At 40.6% G+C, this 19,169-nt stretch overlaps 1 protein-coding gene across 1 annotated transcript in view; it reads left to right on the top strand.

Annotated features, from left to right (window-relative positions):
* Positions 1-17,601, top strand: part of PAG1 (phosphoprotein membrane anchor with glycosphingolipid microdomains 1) — a 148,638-nt gene extending 131,037 nt beyond the window's left edge. Inside the window, exons 7-9 of the mRNA XM_024251349.3 lie at positions 85-686; positions 4,957-5,016; positions 8,530-17,601. Of these exons, the coding sequence (XP_024107117.2) occupies positions 85-686; positions 4,957-5,016; positions 8,530-8,892 (1,025 nt within the window). The 3' untranslated portion in view covers positions 8,893-17,601. The remainder of the gene's footprint in view (positions 1-84; positions 687-4,956; positions 5,017-8,529) is intronic.
* Positions 17,602-19,169: the final 1,568 nt, after the last annotated feature.

Genomic DNA, 19,169 nt, shown 5'->3' with positions numbered 1-19,169 from the left:
AACCTAACTTTATATTACCTGATTCTCAGTGATGATTATTGAAAGACTTGCCTTTCTCTACTTTTAATGTGTGTGCTGCTTTAGTTCTTTCAGAGGACAGTACTCTGACCTGCATGCAGCATTACGAGGAAGTCCAGACATCGGCTTCGGATCTGCTGGATTCCCAGGACAGCACAGGGAAGCCAAAATGTCATCAGAGTCGGGAGCTGCCCAGAATCCCTCCCGAGAGTGCAGTGGATACCATGCTCACGGTGAGAAGTGTGGACGGGGACCAGGGGCTGGGGATGGAAGGGCCCTATGAAGTGCTCAAGGACAGCTCCTCCCAAGAAAACATGGTGGAGGACTGCTTGTATGAAACTGTGAAAGAGATCAAGGAGGTGGCTGCAGCTGCACACCTGGAGAAAGGCCACAGTGGCAAGGCAAAATCTACTTCTGCCTCGAAAGAGCTCCCAGGGCCCCACACTGAAGGCAAAGCTGAGTTTGCTGAATATGCCTCTGTGGACAGAAACAAAAAATGTCGTCAGAGTGTTAATGTAGAGAGTATCCTTGGAAATTCATGTGATCCAGAAGAGGAGGCCCCACCACCTGTCCCTGTTAAGCTTCTGGACGAGAATGAAAACCTTCAGGAGAAGGAAGGGGGAGAGGCGGAAGAGAGTGCTACAGACACGACCAGTGAAACTAACAAGGTGGGCACTGGCGTTTTTGTTTTGCCTTTGGGGGGTCCTGTTCTGGTTAGGAATCTAGCTGGCCCTGGAGTTGTTCTGGGAAATATCTGCAAACACTTTCCAGTTTGTTGAATGATGAGAGCTGTTTTCATGTAAGCTGTGTTTGGCTTTTTCCCCCTCCAAGTAATAAAATACCAAAAACTTGTATTTATCAAATATTTCTCTCAGCACCTTACTTGGATATTTTCACATTTTTTCCATCATGTCTAATTAGGGCCAAATCTTGTTTGCTTCATTTTGAAGTCCAGGAATTAAACAGAGAAACTGGACTCTGCCCACACATTTTACCCACTCTGCTTGTTGGCTGCCTCAGCAGCATGGTGACCTTTCCCCTTCCAGGATCCCCAAAAATCAGCATGCATAGCAACAGGCACCATGGTAACCAACTCACAGGTGCCCCTGGTTATATCTGATTGTACAAACCTTCATATAAATCAATAGGAGATCTTATTTTGTGAACATTTCTAAACTATAGCCTATACTTCCTAAATTTAGATATTCAACAAAGCTGTAAAATGCATTAGCAATCCACACCTTCTGTATGTGTCTGATAACTTGATATCTGAGCCACGATGAAGTTCACATCCCTAGTTATTAAAATCTCTTTGAGATTTAACTAGGCCCATCTACTTCAGGCAACTAATAATTCATTTCTGTTTTCTACACAGAAAAAGAGGAAGGTTCTCTCTTCTATTCAGATTTTAGTAGGAAGGACAAGTAGCAGGTTAGACAGTCACTAGTAGCCTTAAAAACCTTCCATAGTTCATGGCCAGAGGCGAACCCTCACTCTGTTTGTATAAATTAGACCAAGAAAGTCATTCTTTGTGCTGTTGTTCTTTGAATGCATTTCAACTTTTCGTATTATCCATGAAATCAGCTGTTGAGAGCACCAATAAAAGGTTTATGAACATGTTCATAAAATGCAAAAATGCAGTCCAATTTTTTGCCCTTCATAGAACCAAAGACCGTAAACCTGATGTAAAGTTCATGCTGCCTAAACCAGATAAAGCTTTTTACTTACAAGCATTAGAAAGATAAGACGCTGAGTTGTCTAACCATTGCTAGTAAACAGTTCTCCAGATTTCACGTTAAAAACTAGAAATACTCATCTGGAAATAAAATTATACTTCCACAATATAGTAAAAATGAGTAATCCATCATCTTTATATAAACAACCCTAATTTTAAGTGAGTTGAGGGTTTGAAGTATTTAATATTCATTCATTTATTTAACAAAAGATCTTAATGAGCACCTGCTGTGTGCCACACAGTCTTCTAGTGCTGGAAACAAAACATGTACATGAACAAAATCCCTGCCCTGTGGAACTTACATCTTAGTGGAAAGAGACAGACATAAAGTTTAAAGTTTATAAGAGAAAAAAATAGAACCAAATAAGGGGGACTGAGAAAACAGGCGGGGAGTACAGTTTTGGATAGAGTGGTCAGGGTCTGCCCAGCTATGAAGGCGACATTTGAGTTAAAGGAGCCAAGGGGGTGAGGTTTGTGCTTTTGTGGAAAGAGCACATGAAGCAGAGGGGATGCCCAGTGGGAGGCCCCTGAGGCTAGAGCTTGCAACTGGCTTTTTAAGGGAAGAAGAGGGGACTGCTGTGGCTGGAGAGGGAAGAGCAAGGACTGCAGTGAGGAGAAAGAGAACCAGAGCTCAATCCTGGATGGCCTTGGCTTATAGTCTGAACACTAATAATGTCACTAGAGTCCCGAGCAGCAGAATGGCACAAACCAGCGTATGTTTTCAAAGGATCCCTCTGACTCCAGTTTTGAAATAAAGGGTAGAAGTGAGGAGAACAATTGGGTGGTGACTCTAATAAACCAGATTAGAAATGGCCGTGGCCTGGATCAGGGAAGAGACAGCGGAGGTGATGAGAAAAGCTAAGCCAGAGCCAAGAGATTTGCTGATGGATCCTACATGTAGTAAGATAAAGAAGACGCAGTGATGAGTACGAGGCTGGGCCCAACATGTGGGAAAGATGGAATTGCCATTAACTGAAATGAAGAGGATACAGGCAGAGCAGGTTTTGCGGGGAGAACCTGCATTCAGTGTTGGGTATGTTTAACTTGAGATACCGATTGGACTTCCAAGTAGAGCTTATCAGATGGTAGCTGGATTGATGAGCCGGGTAAAGAGGAAAGGCCAGGGCTGGATTTGCTGATGTGGGAGTCATCCACAGAATGTGGTTTTAAAAGTCATGAGATTGGATGAGGTCACAGGATAGGTGAGTGTAAATAGAGGCTGGAAGAGCTCCAAGAATAGAGATCCGGAAAAGGAACCAGCAGAAGAGACCAAAGTAGGAAACAAAAACAGGAAAGCTGTGGAGTCCTGGCAGCCAGTGAAGAACGTGTCCAGGAAGGAAGGAGTGGCAGGCCGCTCTACCGAGTGCAGCGGGTAGGTCAGAGAAGGTGAGTCTCATTGGTGCCCTTGACAAGAGCAGTCTCTGTGGAATGGTAGAGGCAGAAACGTGACTGAAATGGATTAGAAAGAGAATAGGAAGAGAAAAATTGTTTGGTTGACTTTTTAGACAACTCTTTAAAAGATTTTGCTATAAAGAAGTGAGACAGGCTGGGCGCAGTGACTCATGCCTGTAATCATAACACTTTGGGAGGCCGAGGTGGGTGGATCACTTGAAACCAGGTGTTTGAGACCAGCCTGGACAATGTAGCAGCACCCTGTCTCTACAAAAAATACAAAAATTAACTGGGCATGGTGGTGTGCACCTGTAGTCCCAGCTACTTGGGAGGCTGAGGTGGGACAGTGGCTTGAGCCTGGAAGGTCAAGGCTGCAGCGAGCCAAGATCACGCCACTGCATCCCAGCCTGGATGACAGAGTGAGACGCTGTCAAAAAAAAAGGAAGTGAGATAATGAGTAGGTAGAATTTCGGAGTAGGACTAGGTTTGTTTTGTTTTTAGAATGAGAGAAACAACAGCATGTTTGCATGTGGCTGGGAATGATCCCACACTGGGAGAATTCCTGGCTCAGTATTCACATATAGGTATGTGGAGACAGGGTCTAGTGTGTAGGAAGGAGGGGATCGCCTGAAGGAGGAACATGGAAAATCCATTTGACAGGGAGGAAAGAAAATAGATTAATGCAGAGGCTGAGGGTGGGGGTAAGAGTTGATACAAATTTCTTTTGATTCCTTCAGTTTTCTTAGCCAACTAGGAAGCAAGATCATCTGCTCAGAGTGAAGATAGGTGAGGAGGTGTTGGAAGTCTGGGGAGAAGAGGAGAAGATGCAAAGTAGACTGTGAGTTCAGCAGAGACTGGGTGTATTGGGGAAGCATCGGATGATACGGAGTGGCTTTAAGGGCTCACTAGAGGGTTGAGTTCACGTATGATTGGCAGTTGACTATGGAGCTTAAGCTTAGTAAAGCAGTACAGGACACCAAGGAGAAGGGCAGACGTTGAAAGCGTGAATGGGTCCCAATGGTGTTGAAGGAGCATTGGAACTGAGTTACAGAAGGAGTGAGCTTTGACAACAAGCGCTGGTCTGCAAGGGGTTGCAAGGAGTTGGGCTGGTGGAGAGGCTGTGGTTTAGAAAGGCCTGGGGTGCAGCCATGAGGGTGCTGAGGCCGGGGGTGGACATGGAGAGGGGACACAGATAGAACACAAAATCAGTGGGGGCAGGGGAAGTCAAGGAACTGAAGGGTGGGATTTAGAAGGATACACGTTTGTTGAGGTCACCAAAAATTAAGACAAGGGATGTGTTAGAGAATCAGTAAACCAAGAGCCAAAATCCTTGAGAAATCAGGCATGGGGCAAGACACAAAGTGTGAGTCAGTTTCTCCATTAGCTTTGAAGTTTCCAAATGACTTAAGGATCATTCTGATGATGCCAGCAAACTGTAGAAGTATAAAATTCAGGCATTTGATAAAGAAACACCAGGTTTTTAAATATTAATCCTCCATGGATGATCAATCCTTCAGTGACAATTAGGAATTGAAACAGTATTCTAAATAATTATTTTGGCTTCTTTGTACCTACAGATCCAAATACAAAATTAGAGGAAATTTCTCTAAGGATAATACTACTAGATATCCCTGAACATCATACATGTGGTAATAGATTGCATAAGTGTTTGTTTCTCTTCCCATAATTTCTTCGTGGTTCCATAAAAATCATTTGAAAACGTTTCTAGACAGATTATGAGGAAACGTGCAAAAGAAAGGTTACATTGTTAACGTCAAACTACTTTCCTTGGCTTGCGTTTGTTCTGACAGAGATTTAGCTCATTGTCATACAAGTCTCGGGAAGAAGACCCCACTCTCACAGAAGAAGAGGTAAGTTTTGTTTCTTTTTAAAAAGAGAAAACTGTAGTAAAGAATAGAGCTTCTCCCCTTGAATAAATGCACTGTAATGTTACCCTTTGAAAGAGCTGAAATATTCTCCTATGCCTATTTTTGGAGATCAAGACTTGGGATGTTGGTTTTATAATGGCTCGGAGAGATTGACGGGCAGGCCAGACAAGAAGGATGGCAGGAAAAGCAGTCAGCTCAGGAGAAGAAACTGAGCAGGAAAGCAGGGTCAGGAAAAATAGAGAGGGCAGGGGAGAAGAGTGAGAAGAGAAAAATTCCAGCATGGGAGCAGTCAGCAGTCAGGAAGACCACATCAGAAGGAAATGAATCATGGGTTGGAAAATTCAGGAAATTAGAACAGGTGAGTGTAGGGAATTTGCTCCCGCCTGGAAGACAGAAAGAGGAGTCTCCGTGTGGAAATTTGGATGCTGAGAGCAGATTAACTTCAGTAAGTACAGTTCCAGGCTGGAGCTAGGGTCAGACATAGCAGCCAACAAGAGCAGATCGCATATTCCCAAGCACCAGGGTGCAAAATTCACGAGTTAGATTTTCAATGAAGCATTAAAATTGTTAAAGCCAGTATTATATATATATACATATCCATATGTATACATATACATATCCATATGTGTACATATCCATATTTCATATGTATATATATAAATGTTGAGCTGTGCTCAGAGAGCTAAACACCTTAATTGATCTAGCTGCATATAGCTTCTATCTGGAATTCCTAGCAGAGTAAATTGTTTACATGTACAAGAGCAAAGTACATATGCAGGTACATCACTTCCTGTAGGACTCTGAGTAAAGCAGTAGAATATGGACATAGACACCCACATTGAATGTTCAAAGAGCAAAAATGCTTTCCCTAGGTGATATTGCCCACCCTCGTCCATGTTTCTACCTCCAGAATGGACCTGCCATCTGTCTATCTGGTTGCACAGACCAAAACCTAGGGGTCATCTCGATACTTCCTTTTCCTCACTGTCCTCCAACAGAGTCAATTGCCGAGACCCATCAGTTGCACCTCCAAACTGTTTTCTTTGTGTACCCACCTCCCTCAAGCCCACTGTGGCCGCCCTTCCCTAGGCCAGAGCAGTCCCCTCCTGCTGGTCCCTGGCAGCTCCTTGGCCTCCCTCCACTCTGTTTTCTACTCTGCAGCCAAAGTGATCCCATTTGGGACAAGAAGTTAAAATATATAGGAGTACTGGGAATTAAAGACTATGTAAAATTTTAAATTGCTCCTTATCTTACATTTGTTTGTATTTTTTGAAACAGGACCTAGTTATACTGATGAATTTTTAACATGACGTAACTATGACTCACAGACATTCATTTTAGGACAAAGAGGAAAAATAAATATAAAAGTTTTTTTGTATTTATGTAATTTAATGTTAAACAGTCCAGACTGAAGCTGAGATCTGAGCTTTAAGTTCTATTATCCCAATTTAACAGAATGTTGTAGAAAGGATTGATTAGAAAAAGAAGAGAAATGGGGAAAAGGAAGAGAGTAACATGAGAATATAGCAACAATTTACAGACTGAGGAATAACAATGAAAGTTTTAAAGAGAAAAATTGAGAAGCTAAATAGCAAGGGGACTGGAAGAGAAACTTGTATACAAAATAAAAATAATAGTCATAATAGTCATAGAAAATAGTCAAAAGGAATATGAGAAGACTCGAGAAGCTTTTATAGAAGTTGAAATGTACAGTGAGACCGTCTCCACACTAGGTTCATTCCCAGAGTCAATATTAAATTGCAAGTTAACGAATGAGGACAAAGGCCAAGAAGACCAAGTACTCTTTACAAAGAGTGAGGGGCATTAATGGCAGGGACCAGGGGGAAGAAAGCTGAGGAGAGAAGCTAACGGTGGTGAGGGGCTGACTCTCATTGTTACAATCTAGGTCAAGGTACACTTGTCCTCCTTGATGTTACCAGGTGATGAATGAACTGGTATGCCGTCTCCCCTCACCACTGTCATCCATTGTTTACCCTTTTATAATCTGTCCACATATAATTTTTGGCTTGGACCACCATTTAGATAATACATTCTGTGTTTGCACTTCATTATAAACAGCAGTGAATTTTTTTATTAAATTCAAAGAAATTATAATTCTTCTATTCTGAGAGCAGTTTTTTCATTAAAACCTCTAAGGTGAGAATGTTAATCATTTCATATTCATTAGGACAGTCAGATCAACATAGCAAGAGTTTTCCAAAGACTGTTTTTCTGAACTGCAAACCCTTGGATTGTCAAGGCCTCACCAAACTGAACCAGCCACCAGCCTGTAATGAAAAGTTCTAATTGCAAATGACCAGTTAGCATGTGGCAGGCCTGTCTTAAGAAGCTTTTGAGGCCAGCTGGAAACTTCACCCGCAGTATGTGAGAAAAGTGAAAGCAGGAAAATGTCCCTCAGCCCTTGGGAAGCCAGGCATCTGTGAGGACGCATGTTCATGTATTTCCTGGGTATTTGAATGAATCAAATCACTATGATAAAAATAAACACAGGTAATGAAGTGTATTTTTACTTATTTCCAACCGTGATTTTTCACAATAAAATAATACTCCCCAAAAGTCTCCTAATTAGTACATTTAATCTTCACAATGAATGAAATCCCTGTTGATATCGGAGGTGATACAGGATTTATTAGTGAGACTGTCAGGGTGTGCTTGGAAAGCCACTGGCTCTTAATAGTATCCTGTAAGTTGTCACTTCTGACTTGGCTGGTTGCAAGCGAGAATGAGTTTTCCCACTGAAGAAAACTAGACCTGAACTGTCAATGTCTGTTTAACCAGTAATACGCAACTAAGTCAAAAAATAATGGACAGGAATACCCTTTCAGATATATGTGTACCACCAACGAGAATCCAGCAACGGGTGTTGGAGACCACTGTGATGCAGGAAGCATGGAGTAGTCTAATTCAGAGTTCTTATACTTTACTGGCCATCAGAATCAGCACCGGTTGCTGGGCCCCAGCCCCGAGGTTCTGATTTGGTGGTTCTGGGATGAGGCCTGAGAACTTGCCTTTCTGACAAATTCTCAGATCCTGCTGCTGCTGGTTTACAGCCCACACTTTGAGAATCACTGGTCTACCATGTGTTTTCTGTCCTTTTTTGTAAAGCAGTGGAGCCCTTTTTCAGGCAAAATATCATTCTGATACAGAAATGAAATAAAACACATGCTGTGGTCAGGTCCCCGGGGGCTTCGGGAACGTCCCACTCCACCTCTCCTCAAATTCCTTGGCAGACCCAAGAGAACTGGGTTTTCATGGAATTAAGGGAATATGACTGATGTAGTTAACACAGTTGAAGATAATGTGTGTAATTATTCTCTAGTAATGTGCTCCGTAATTAGTACAGATGAGAAAGAACAAATCTTTAAGGAGTACACACACAGAAGCCCAGGAGTGCTCAGTATGTAGCTTGTCACTAAAAAGAGGGAGGGGGAAGTCACAGCTGGAAGTTTATTCAACTCTCCCTTTGTTTCCTAGATCTCAGCTATGTACTCATCGGTGAATAAACCTGGACAGTTAGTGAATAAATCGGGACAGTCGCTTACAGTTCCGGAGTCCACCTACACCTCCATTCAAGGGGACCCACAGAGGTCACCCTCCTCCTGTAATGATCTCTATGCTACTGTTAAAGACTTCGAAAAAACTCCAAACAGCACACTTCCACCGGCAGGGAGGCCCGGCGAGGAGCCAGAGCCCGATTATGAAGCAATACAGACTCTCAACAGAGAGGAAGAAAAGGCCACCCTGGGGACCAATGGCCACCACAGTCTCGTCCCAAAGGAGAACGACTATGAGAGCATTAGTGACTTGCAGCAAGGCAGAGATATTACCAGGCTCTAGCAACCCAGAAGACAACCCTGGGTAGCCTGTGATCAGTGTCTGGGGACGTTTCTTCTGTGGAAGAGAAGAAGTGACACAAACCTATACTTCATATGCTGCTTTAGTCACCTGAAGATGGTTGGAGAGGCCCTGACTGTTCTCCCAGTTGTTCAGTTTCTGAGACAGAGAGGTACGGACTAGGCTGCACCTGAGTGTGCCCCTGCCTGCCAGACGGACAGGCACACCCAAGCACATCTCCCTGCTGCACCCTCACTGCCCACAAAAGATCCCAGCTGTCAGTGGTCTCATCTCATTAGTGAGGAAAAACTGCACTCACCAAAGACCGCAATGCCCCCGGCCTAAAGTACTGCTATTCAGAAGAGCAGGTTTTTCTTCCTCTCTTTCCTTTTCTCTGTCTGCTATTGACTTTAAGGCTTTTTCCCCCTTGAAATGTCCAGATTCCTATGGTTCATTCCAAGGAAATTTTCACACAAAGCTTGGCCTTTGCCTTCAATGTAGGTGTTTTAGGATGGTGACAAACCATGGCTGCTGCTTTCTGCCCAGCTCGCCAGTCCTCCCCAAAGAGCTGCGCATCAGCACCTGGGAATCTGGACCCTGCGGGTGAAGGGACTGGGGAGGGACGTCCCTGGAGTCTCTTCTGTCTTTGTTCCTTCTTATTTTGGCATTCTATATCAGCAGCCTCTCCCCAAAGTACTTGAAGTCAGTTTTAGATGCTTTATTTTATTTTTCCAGTCAAAAACGTGTTTCCCCCAGTGTTTGAAAACTCGTCCGAGACTTTTCAGTATTTTCCATGAGTATTGTGGTACTTCTAGACTTGTTTAAGCCCAGAACTCATTCCTTCAAAACAGAGAGCCTTAATCTTTATGTTGGGACACAGACCACATATTTGGACGGCGGCCATGCATCCATCTCTGAAGGGCTGTGGACATGAATGTGTATTTCGCGTGGTCTCCGCTGCCCACACCAACAGTGTGGCATCTCATAAGTTAACTGCTACCCTAAGGTAGTCTAAGATTAAAATGTAAACATTTATTTTTGTTATATAAGTTTATAAGATGTTTTATGTTCAATGCCTAATTTCTCAAAAGTGCCAGAAAAAAATGTATATTAACTATTTTGATTTTATGTACAATGATTTATACTCTCCTTTTGAAAAGATATCATAAAGCACATAAGCTAGATCATTACAAGGAGCTGTTATCTTTTTTCTGATCAAGTGTTTAAAACACTGATGGTTTTTAAAGACTCACCTTTTTAAATGGTACTTGGAGCTCCTGATTCAAATTACCTACACCCCCTAGAGAAATAAATGGAATATACATGAATAATCATTTTCAGTGGTTTATGGTGGGCAATATTGCAATATTTGAAATGTAAAAATGGAAAGAAGAACAAAATATGATGAGAGGTGGCTGTGAATTATAAACCTCATAAAAGAGTCATAATTCCATTAAGGTTTAATTATATTTTTTCAGAAAACAGTGAGGAATTCTGTAGTCCAGTGCTTGCCAATGCAAATTGCCTATTGGAATCTTCTTCCAATATTTTACAAACATCAGTGGCTGAAATAGCTCAGAGTAAGAGCTCAGCCTGGTTTGAATTTAATCATCTCTTTAGATCTTATAAGGCCAGCATTAGGAAACTTGTTCACTTTTCATTTTCAAAGGAGCCTAGTTGAAGCACTGTTATGAGTGTGGGCTATGGAAAGACAGCTTTTCCTACACTGATAAAGAAAAAAATGAGGAAATTATTTCATCCCATTGTGACATCTATGACTTTCTGGATTTAATAATCTTGCTGTTTTTCCTCTTTATGACAAAGAATATAATTGGGAGGATGAAGTGTCTTAAAAATTGTAGAGACCAGCTCACTGGAATGTTTTTCCATCCCTGTATTCACGGCTTGACTTTGTGACTGCTCTACACTGCATTTCTGACATTGCGAAGTGAGCTATGTTGAGGTAAACTGGTTGGTTGTCATTATTTTGCAGTCAGCCTGGTCTCTCCCATGACGATGTCATGTGCATAAGCACAATCATCACTGATTAGAAGATCATAGCGGAATACCCTTGGATTAGAGAGAAGTTTGTACCTTGCATTTCTCTGAATTCTAGTCTCTCATAAGCACTGCTTTGCCTGGTGATTTTCACTGCTTTGTGTTAATGACTTTGAGTGATCTCTCACATGATGGGGTTCTTTAGTACATGGTAACAGCCATGTCATCTTACACAACTAGCATTTGCATGCTGTAGTAACATCCTTTATAGGCACCTTACAGCTCAAAACTTTTGTTTCATTTCATGCCTTACTTATCAAAAAGGCAGGAAAGTAGGTATGATCTCTGAAGTAAAAAAAAAAAAAAAAAAGAAAACCTTTTTATAGAAAGCTCATAAATAATCATGTCATTTTGCAATTTCATTACCAAAATTTTCCCCAGAAGTTTTCAAATATTAGTTCTGCAATGTGGCCATGAAATATGCACTGAAATATACCTTTTAATTTGAGAACCAGTGGTTACAATAAGCTGTGATATAAAGTATTTTCAGTGTACTTTTAAAGGAACTATAAGGCCCTCCAGCATAAACATTAAAAGAATAGATGGTAGCACAGGCCATGAGGGCTGGGGGAGAGAAGCAGAGTGAACCTTAGAAAGATGGCTCAGCTCTTTGGAGCACTGGATATTTTACTGAAGTGTATTTACTGAGGCACCATCACTGTTTTGACTATACAGTATAGTTTTTCATAAATTTCATCACATTTGCTTTGTTCAGAATCTGGGCTTGAATCTTTGAGTTGGACAAAAGCCTATGGCTTCTTTTAAAAAGTTTCACCTTGAGCTAATGCTACAGTTTAAATAAAATGTATGAAAGGTAGTTATCAAAAACAATTTGTATATTTAAAATTCTATTTTGACATCCATTTTTTACAGCGAATTATAGCAGGTTATGTGAAATTTAAAAATAAATTTTAGGAAATTTTTTTTATCTTGTAAGTAAGAATTATAAATCTATCTCAGTTAAAAGTAGGATCTTTGTTTTTATTCAGATATTTTGAAGGTTTAGAAGCATTTTGTATGCTACTTTTGGTATTTCTTAAGTATAGTCAGCAGGAAAGGGTAACCTGTTTTATGCGAAATTTTTTTAATTTGTCAAATGTTTTTAGTGTGTCTACTTTCTGAAATAGTCTCAATATCCTGTCTGTATCCTAGGCAGATAACTACACAAGAACAAAACGCTGTATAGAAAAGAAAATATTTGAGGAAATCTTAAATTCTATAAGAAAGTAATTCTTGCAAGAATGTTGGCTACATATTTTTTTTTCTGTCTTGAATAAATTACATCATTAGGTCTGTTGAAGCTTTTGAAGCTACCACTATTCTTTGTGGGAAAAAGGCTAATTACTGATTTATCTGCCCTCAAAATCCCAGAGTTACTTCTAATTGAGTACTAAATTAACAGTAAGTAGTTAACACAGAGAACTAAACTTTAACCGCATTATGTCACTGTATATATTTCTCATGATTTTTGCCAATTAGAGCATTTACTTAACCAGTAATAAACTACACACACACACAGACACCACACACACACACATACGTATATGTGTGTGTATATATACTTGGCTCTGAAACAACTCTGGTGCTTAATTAGGATATGTTCTATTATGTATTTTGAATGTTTATCCTGCTAGTGTGATGAACTTTTGTTGGAAAAGCAGAATTAGAAGGAACAGTTTTTCAATCAGTTTCATTTAGTAATTACAGGAAAACCTTGAGTTGCTCTAATTTAATTTTTCCAATTAATACATTTAGACTTTAAATTGCATCCATAATTCTCTTGGCTGAAAAACAGTAGTATTTTAAGACAGTTTTGTTATACATGTGACTTACTTTTGACTCAGCCTGAGAGGAGGAAATGTAAAGAGATAAGAGATTTGGCCTAAAGCAGCAAGAGACTAGTAACCTTGAGCCAGGATGAAGCCAAGACAACGTGACTCCCAAGTAGCAGGAGCAGAGGTCGGTCACCTGTGGCATTCTGTTTCATTCCCTTTTAAAATTATGAGACTTTATAGGCAGTGTAAAACATAAGCAGGCAGCGATGTGATAGGATGTGCAAAAAAGCTGATCTGATACCATGGCTATAATTACAGAGCTTTAGTTCAATTAGGATTTTGTAAATGAGAAAATGACCTTTTTTTCCAGTGCCCCTTGTAATAGTTAATATGAGTCCATGCAATCTTGTGATGCCATTCTCCTGAAGGTGTTGATTTCTGGTACCCAGCCAGCTTAGCTTTGGCTGCTGGAAGCACAGCAGGTACTGATGATTACTTCCTGGAAATCTTGACAGGCTTATTGTACTGTGTAATGGGGAAAAGTTAAAGTATAATGTTTGGTGTTAATAAGTGACTGATGTGAAAATAGGAACATGTGTCTTTAATATCAAATATGGCTTTATTTGCAGTGAAATCTAAATTCCTTATTCCACGGTAGTATTTTCTTGCCCTGTGTTGTATATTTTCCTAAATACATTTTTCCTGACAGTGGCTTTAGGCCAGTTGATCACACTTAGACTGAAAGTGTTTAACTTAAAGAGATCAGTCCAGAAACCATGATAAATTAGAATCTTTATCTGGAATTACCAAATTAAAATTTAAAATCATGGTCCAGAAGAGAACAAACATTCATGGTTTTTTTTTAATCCCACTGCTCATTTTTAGGTCTGTGTTTACATCTAGTCTCTACTATTTGTGAAGTATGTCATTTTTTTTTCAAGTTCTTCTTTGACTTAACTGAAAAATAATATTCCAAATTCTTAATTTAACATGAAAAGAGAAATACAATTTTTGCTTAAAAGACATTTTTTAAAAAGCGTTCAATTCGGTAATCATTTCTGTTAATACGGGAAGTTTTTTTGGCTTGCCAGTTATATACTGTGGGTATTTTTTTAAATGTGCTATCCTTGGGTTGTCTCATATCACCTTGCGTAATCATGTATTACAAAGGTTGGTAATTGTCATTTCTCAGATGTCTGTATGTTACATTGGCAGCAGTAAAATGTTTTAATGTTACCTTTTAAATAATTGTGTTGTATTAACATGGCTCATATTTTCTGGGGAAACTTGAAATATATCTAAACAAAAAAGGTCTTTTATAAATAAGAATTGGCATTTCATTGTTAATGTTTTTTCCTCATAAAAATAGTTACACCAAAAGTGACATACTGTCTATTACATGGGCCCAATCAGTATTAAAGTACTCCCCTTACTCAAAAATATTAAAAAATAATTCATGACACTTAGTAGCATTTTCATTGATTGTTTCAAAAGATCTTCATAATGGTCAAATTGTCCAATTCACAAAAGAGTGAGAAAGTTGTTTTCAGTACTGGGAATTTTTAAACCTTAGTTTTAAGACCAAAAATATCTCTTATTAGCTTGAACATTTTGTGATTACTTTTCCCTCCCCAGATCTAGTCCTTTAAGGAGTAAGTCTAAAGAATGAGGCCATGAAGTCACTATTTCCTCCCACCTCAGTTTGTCTCCTGGTACTTAGCTGGCCTATCGCTTTGTGTAGCAATACCCCTGGGTCTCTTCCCCACTCAGCCTTCTGTGTCTACTATTCACAGGACATGCCATTATGTCTTTCCAGTACAGATCACAGTGCTGCCATATCACAGACGGCATAGAACCATGCCTCATCACAGCTCTGCCCAACTCACAGGCTGCCAAGATGAGGCCACAGGTCCACCTAGGGTGGCAGATGCTGGTGCTATTTGTCATGACTTTTGCCAAAACACGTACACTGTTGCTCACATCTTTCATAAGAATGGTTGACACTAAGGGGCCATGGAAAAGCACTTTTAAAAAATTATGTGGTGGAATCAAACTCACAGAGGCAGAAATGTTAGCGCCATGCTCTAACCAAGTAAGCTTAGTGTTCCCCACAGTGCTCTCCTGGGTCTCCTCAAGTGGCAACCCCCACTGTTCAGCATGTGGAAGGTAGATCCTTATGACAACACCAGACCCATAGTTACCAGGAAAGAAAAAGGAAGCTGAGTGTTGTGAAGGGGAAGAAATCCTTTTTATAAGAAGTAATCATTTTTAGGCCGGGTGCAGTGGCTCATGCCTGTACCCAGCACTTTGGGAGGCTGAGACAGGTGGATCACTTGAGGTCAGAAGTTTGAGACCTGCCTGGCCAACATGGTGAAACCCTGTCTCTACTAAAAATGCAAAAAAAATTAGCCAGGCGTGGTGGCATGTGCCTGTAGTCCCAACTACTCAGGTGGCTGAGGCAGGAGAATCACTTGAACCTGGGAGGCAGAGGTTGCAGTGAGCTGAGATCGCAACACTGCACTCCAGCCTGGGCGACAGAGCAAGACTCCATCTCAAAAAAAAAAAAAAAAAAAAAAACCTTTTTAAAGTAAATTGAGTGTAAAATGTTTTCGCCATGAAGCCATTGCACCCTCTCCCCCAGGAAACAGTGCCTAAGGATGATGTCAAGTTAACAGCCAGTTTGCTCTGATCCCCCAGGACCTAAGAAAACAGTGAGTGCTTCAGCATGCAAAGGTAGAGCTACCAGATAAGGAGAATAACTTGGCCATTTATAGCAAACTGCCTGACTTTGGAGTGAGAAACCAAGCACCTTCTAGGTCCTAGGATAGGTGAATTGGAGGTGCAGCTACTGAAGTTCTCATTTTCTACATACTTCAGGAGCCAGGGTGTTTCATTTTGGTTTTGTAAAACTTTGCTGTAAGTCATCACAGTTAATTCTTTGAATGGATATTCTAGAGTGTAACTTTTTTTCAAAATTAGCAGAACAGATATCTCTGCTCATTCTCTTTATACATTTAGTTTTTTAAAGTTCCCCTAGTATACCTGTTAGGCACTCTAAATAGGACACAGTTAAAGCTAAAAGAAGGACCAGTTGCTCCCTAGAGCCTACAATTCAGAACTATCTTGTTGTCATGTCCTGGTTTGGTTTGGTTTGTTTTTAACTCAACAAGTTGGAAACCATGAGTTTAGAGCAAACTGTTTCCTTTTCTTAAGCTTAAAGAGAATTTTTTTTTAATCTTTAGCTCCTCATTTAGGTAATGAAGGCTTCCCTGAAAGACAGCAGTGCCCTTCTCTAGAAGAAGAGCCTGGGACCAAAAGCCTGAGTCTATGGGTTGAGGATTTTGAGCATTCCTTTGACAAGCTTCTATGTATTTTTAATATAAGACTCATAAATGAACCTGATGTGGTGTTCACGACCCATCCCTTAAGCATGCTTGCTTTTTTTAACTTTACTTTTTGAGTATAGGACTTGTCTTGTTTTTCCTGGAGCCATGCTAGGATTTAATTCCTATGTGCCACTGCCCGCCCATGTCCTGGAAGATGGCCATGCCTGCAGCAATGCTCGTGTCTTGAGGAGAAGCAATGTGAAAAGCATCAGGAAAGCTGAACTTTACGTTCAAGTCAGCAAACATTTGTGAGCATTCTAGTATGCTTGCGACCTTGACACTTTTTAAAAATTATCTTTTTATTTGCTTCGAGTATCAACCGTATAGTTGACTCTAGTGCGGCAAAGGGAGTAGGGATTAGAGCAAAATTCGGACTTGCTGCCCCTGTGTGTCTCAGTTCTCATGTCTCTCTGGGAAATGTGTTGGCCCAATTCCCTATCTGCCACTCTGAGTCTCTTGAGTAAATGTGTGTAAATGAGAAAAATTATCTCAAAGATTTAACTTATTATTTAGATATTTTCTTCTTTTTAAACTCAGGAATAAACCTGGTTTGTAGATAACATAATATGGCTACTAGAGCTATAATTGGATAGGTGACTAGAAGCATTCTTTCAAATATATTTCTTGTAAAGACATTTACTTTTTTTAACTAGGAAAAGAAACTCCTCATATTAAAATAAACATTTCCATAAGCACTTTCTAGAAGAGTGTAGCATCCGTCTACCATCCATCCCAGAGTGTTTGTATCTTGCTCATAGTATTTCAAAAATTTTTATGGGTGAAAAAAATGCACATTTTTTTATTTATTGGAAAAGTGTATTGAGTTGTTGAATTAAATTCTCAAGTGGGACAATTTAATGTAAAGAGAAACATTGGTTTTGGAGACAAGAGCACAGGGCTGTGGTCCCTGTTCCAGCATTGACTTTACTGTGTGACCTCGAGCAAATGATTTAACTTCTCTGTGCCTCAGTTTCTCCATATACAAAATGGGGATAATGATACTAACCATTGCCTACCTCATAGAGATGTTATGGGGACAAACAAAATAATAGAGATAAGCACGAATGCTTTCAACTCTTCGGAAGAAAGGTGCTATATAAGTTGAAGTTGTGTTTTTAATGATCCAATTATTAATTATGTTTAGGGTTTAAATAACAATACTGTTAGTCATGTTAAGAATAAGTTTTGTTTTGATGCATATTTCCACTTCTCTTCTGTGGCCAGATCTTGATCATTCAACCAGTAATGGTACCTGAGGAACTGAAATGGGTATTTGTTTTCTGTGTGTTTCTGCCGGTAGTATTTCAATTCTGAATATCCAGAAAAGACTGGAGTTTAACTTGTAATATCTTATAGTTTACATGTAATAAAACTTATTCAAGCTATATATAAAAGTATGATTACATGTAAATAGCAGGTATGTTGTAATTAAAGGCACTTATCAAATTGTCTTTGTTCTTTTTTAATTGTAATAAAAGTCAGTTTTATATAAAGGCTTGTTAAAATTTATTTGGTATTTGAAACGGTTAAGAATGGCTAATTTATATACCTTTCATGCATTACCAGGGTTTCGGGATTCCAGCAGTCAACTCACCACCATAACAGGAAAGATAATGTTCCCGGTAATCAGATCAAAGTGTGTAGAGGTTAGCATCAAAAACTTTGCAGAAAAGGACCCAAGTTTGAATCCCAGCTGCATCATGACTTTGAGGAAGCTGTTAGACTTCTTTGTGCCCTCCTTTCCACATTAGGAAATGGGGGATTATAGTATAGAACCTGCTAATGGGGTTGTCTTGGGGATTAAATGGGATATTAAGCATGGTACCTGGCAAGGTGCTAAGTGCTCTGTGCGTGGTAAGAGACCATCTTCACAACAAGGCTGGGAAATTTTTGATGGCATTTACCCACACTTGCCAAGCACTCCTATGAAGATGTGCAACTTGAGAGCAACTAATTCCCCAGGCCAAGAGGAAAACCCATCTGCTTGTTGTGTGAAGGGGATGCAGCCCAAGCAGGATGTCTCAGAGCAAATGACTTTAACCACCATCTGACCTGGCTGCCCACTTCCTAGTCACTTAAGACTGGCATTGGGGCCAAAAGGCGAAGCAGTGAGAGTTTTCTTTGGCATGCTCCTGTCTCACTTTTGTCTGTGCCCTGTAACTACAGGACACCCCAAACCCCCAGCCTCTTTAAGACCCACCACAACCCAGCCTCCCTCTCTGAGATTTTTCTGTGCTTTCTCCTTCTGTTCCACCCCATCTGCACCATTATAAATACTCACCCTGTTCCATATTTCTCCAGGGACTGGCCCGCTTATTTCTACCCAACTAACTGTTCCTGTACAGTGAGTGAATATCCCTTCTACTCCTAGGACTGTTTACAGTTTAAGGAGCTTGCTGCCTATCACAGTCTTGAGCAAAACCACCCTTCACTCTCATAGGCATGGCAAACTCCTGAGAGACTGCTGGGAGTGTTTGGGCATAGAGGAGAGGACAGAGGCTCCCGCAGATCACACGCCACTTCAGCAGATGCCTGCTGAGCCCTCACAGAGGCCGTGCCTGCCACTCCCTATGTCAAAGGGTCTCATCTTGCCTGGTTGCTTCCTTGCATGTGATGTAATGATAGCAACCTAGAGGCAGATGTGTGTAAGGGCCTGGCCATCTTGGTTTCAAACCCTGGCTTCATTTCTCACCACATGGGCAGAACTTTCTTTCCTTTCCCAGAGTATTAATCACAACTCCATTCTGTGTGTGGAGGCTCAGCGCTAAGAAATGTTTGTTCTGAGTCTTTGGAACACAGATCCTGGTTTCCCACCTGGGCTATCTGGGGAAACGGAAGCTCCAGAGCTCAGCAGTTTGGAAGGTTCTCTGTCACCTGTAGAATGGGGCACTCTCCTCTTCTGTCAGAGGTGGATGTACTGCCGATTCTAGGACGTAGACGTTTACCAAGTGCTCATTAAGAGGAGTGGAGAATTCTGATACCCTAGTTTAAGGTAAGCCAAACAGTCCAGCCTTTATCATTATTGTTTTTTAAAAAATTTTCTCCTTGGGTCCATCTTTCT

This window comes from Pongo abelii, chromosome 7, assembly GCF_028885655.2.
Source record: "Pongo abelii isolate AG06213 chromosome 7, NHGRI_mPonAbe1-v2.0_pri, whole genome shotgun sequence".
Lineage (NCBI taxonomy): Eukaryota > Metazoa > Chordata > Mammalia > Primates > Hominidae > Pongo > Pongo abelii.
The sequence above is the reverse complement of the archived record's forward strand: the minus strand, read 5'-3'. Positions and strand labels throughout refer to the sequence as shown.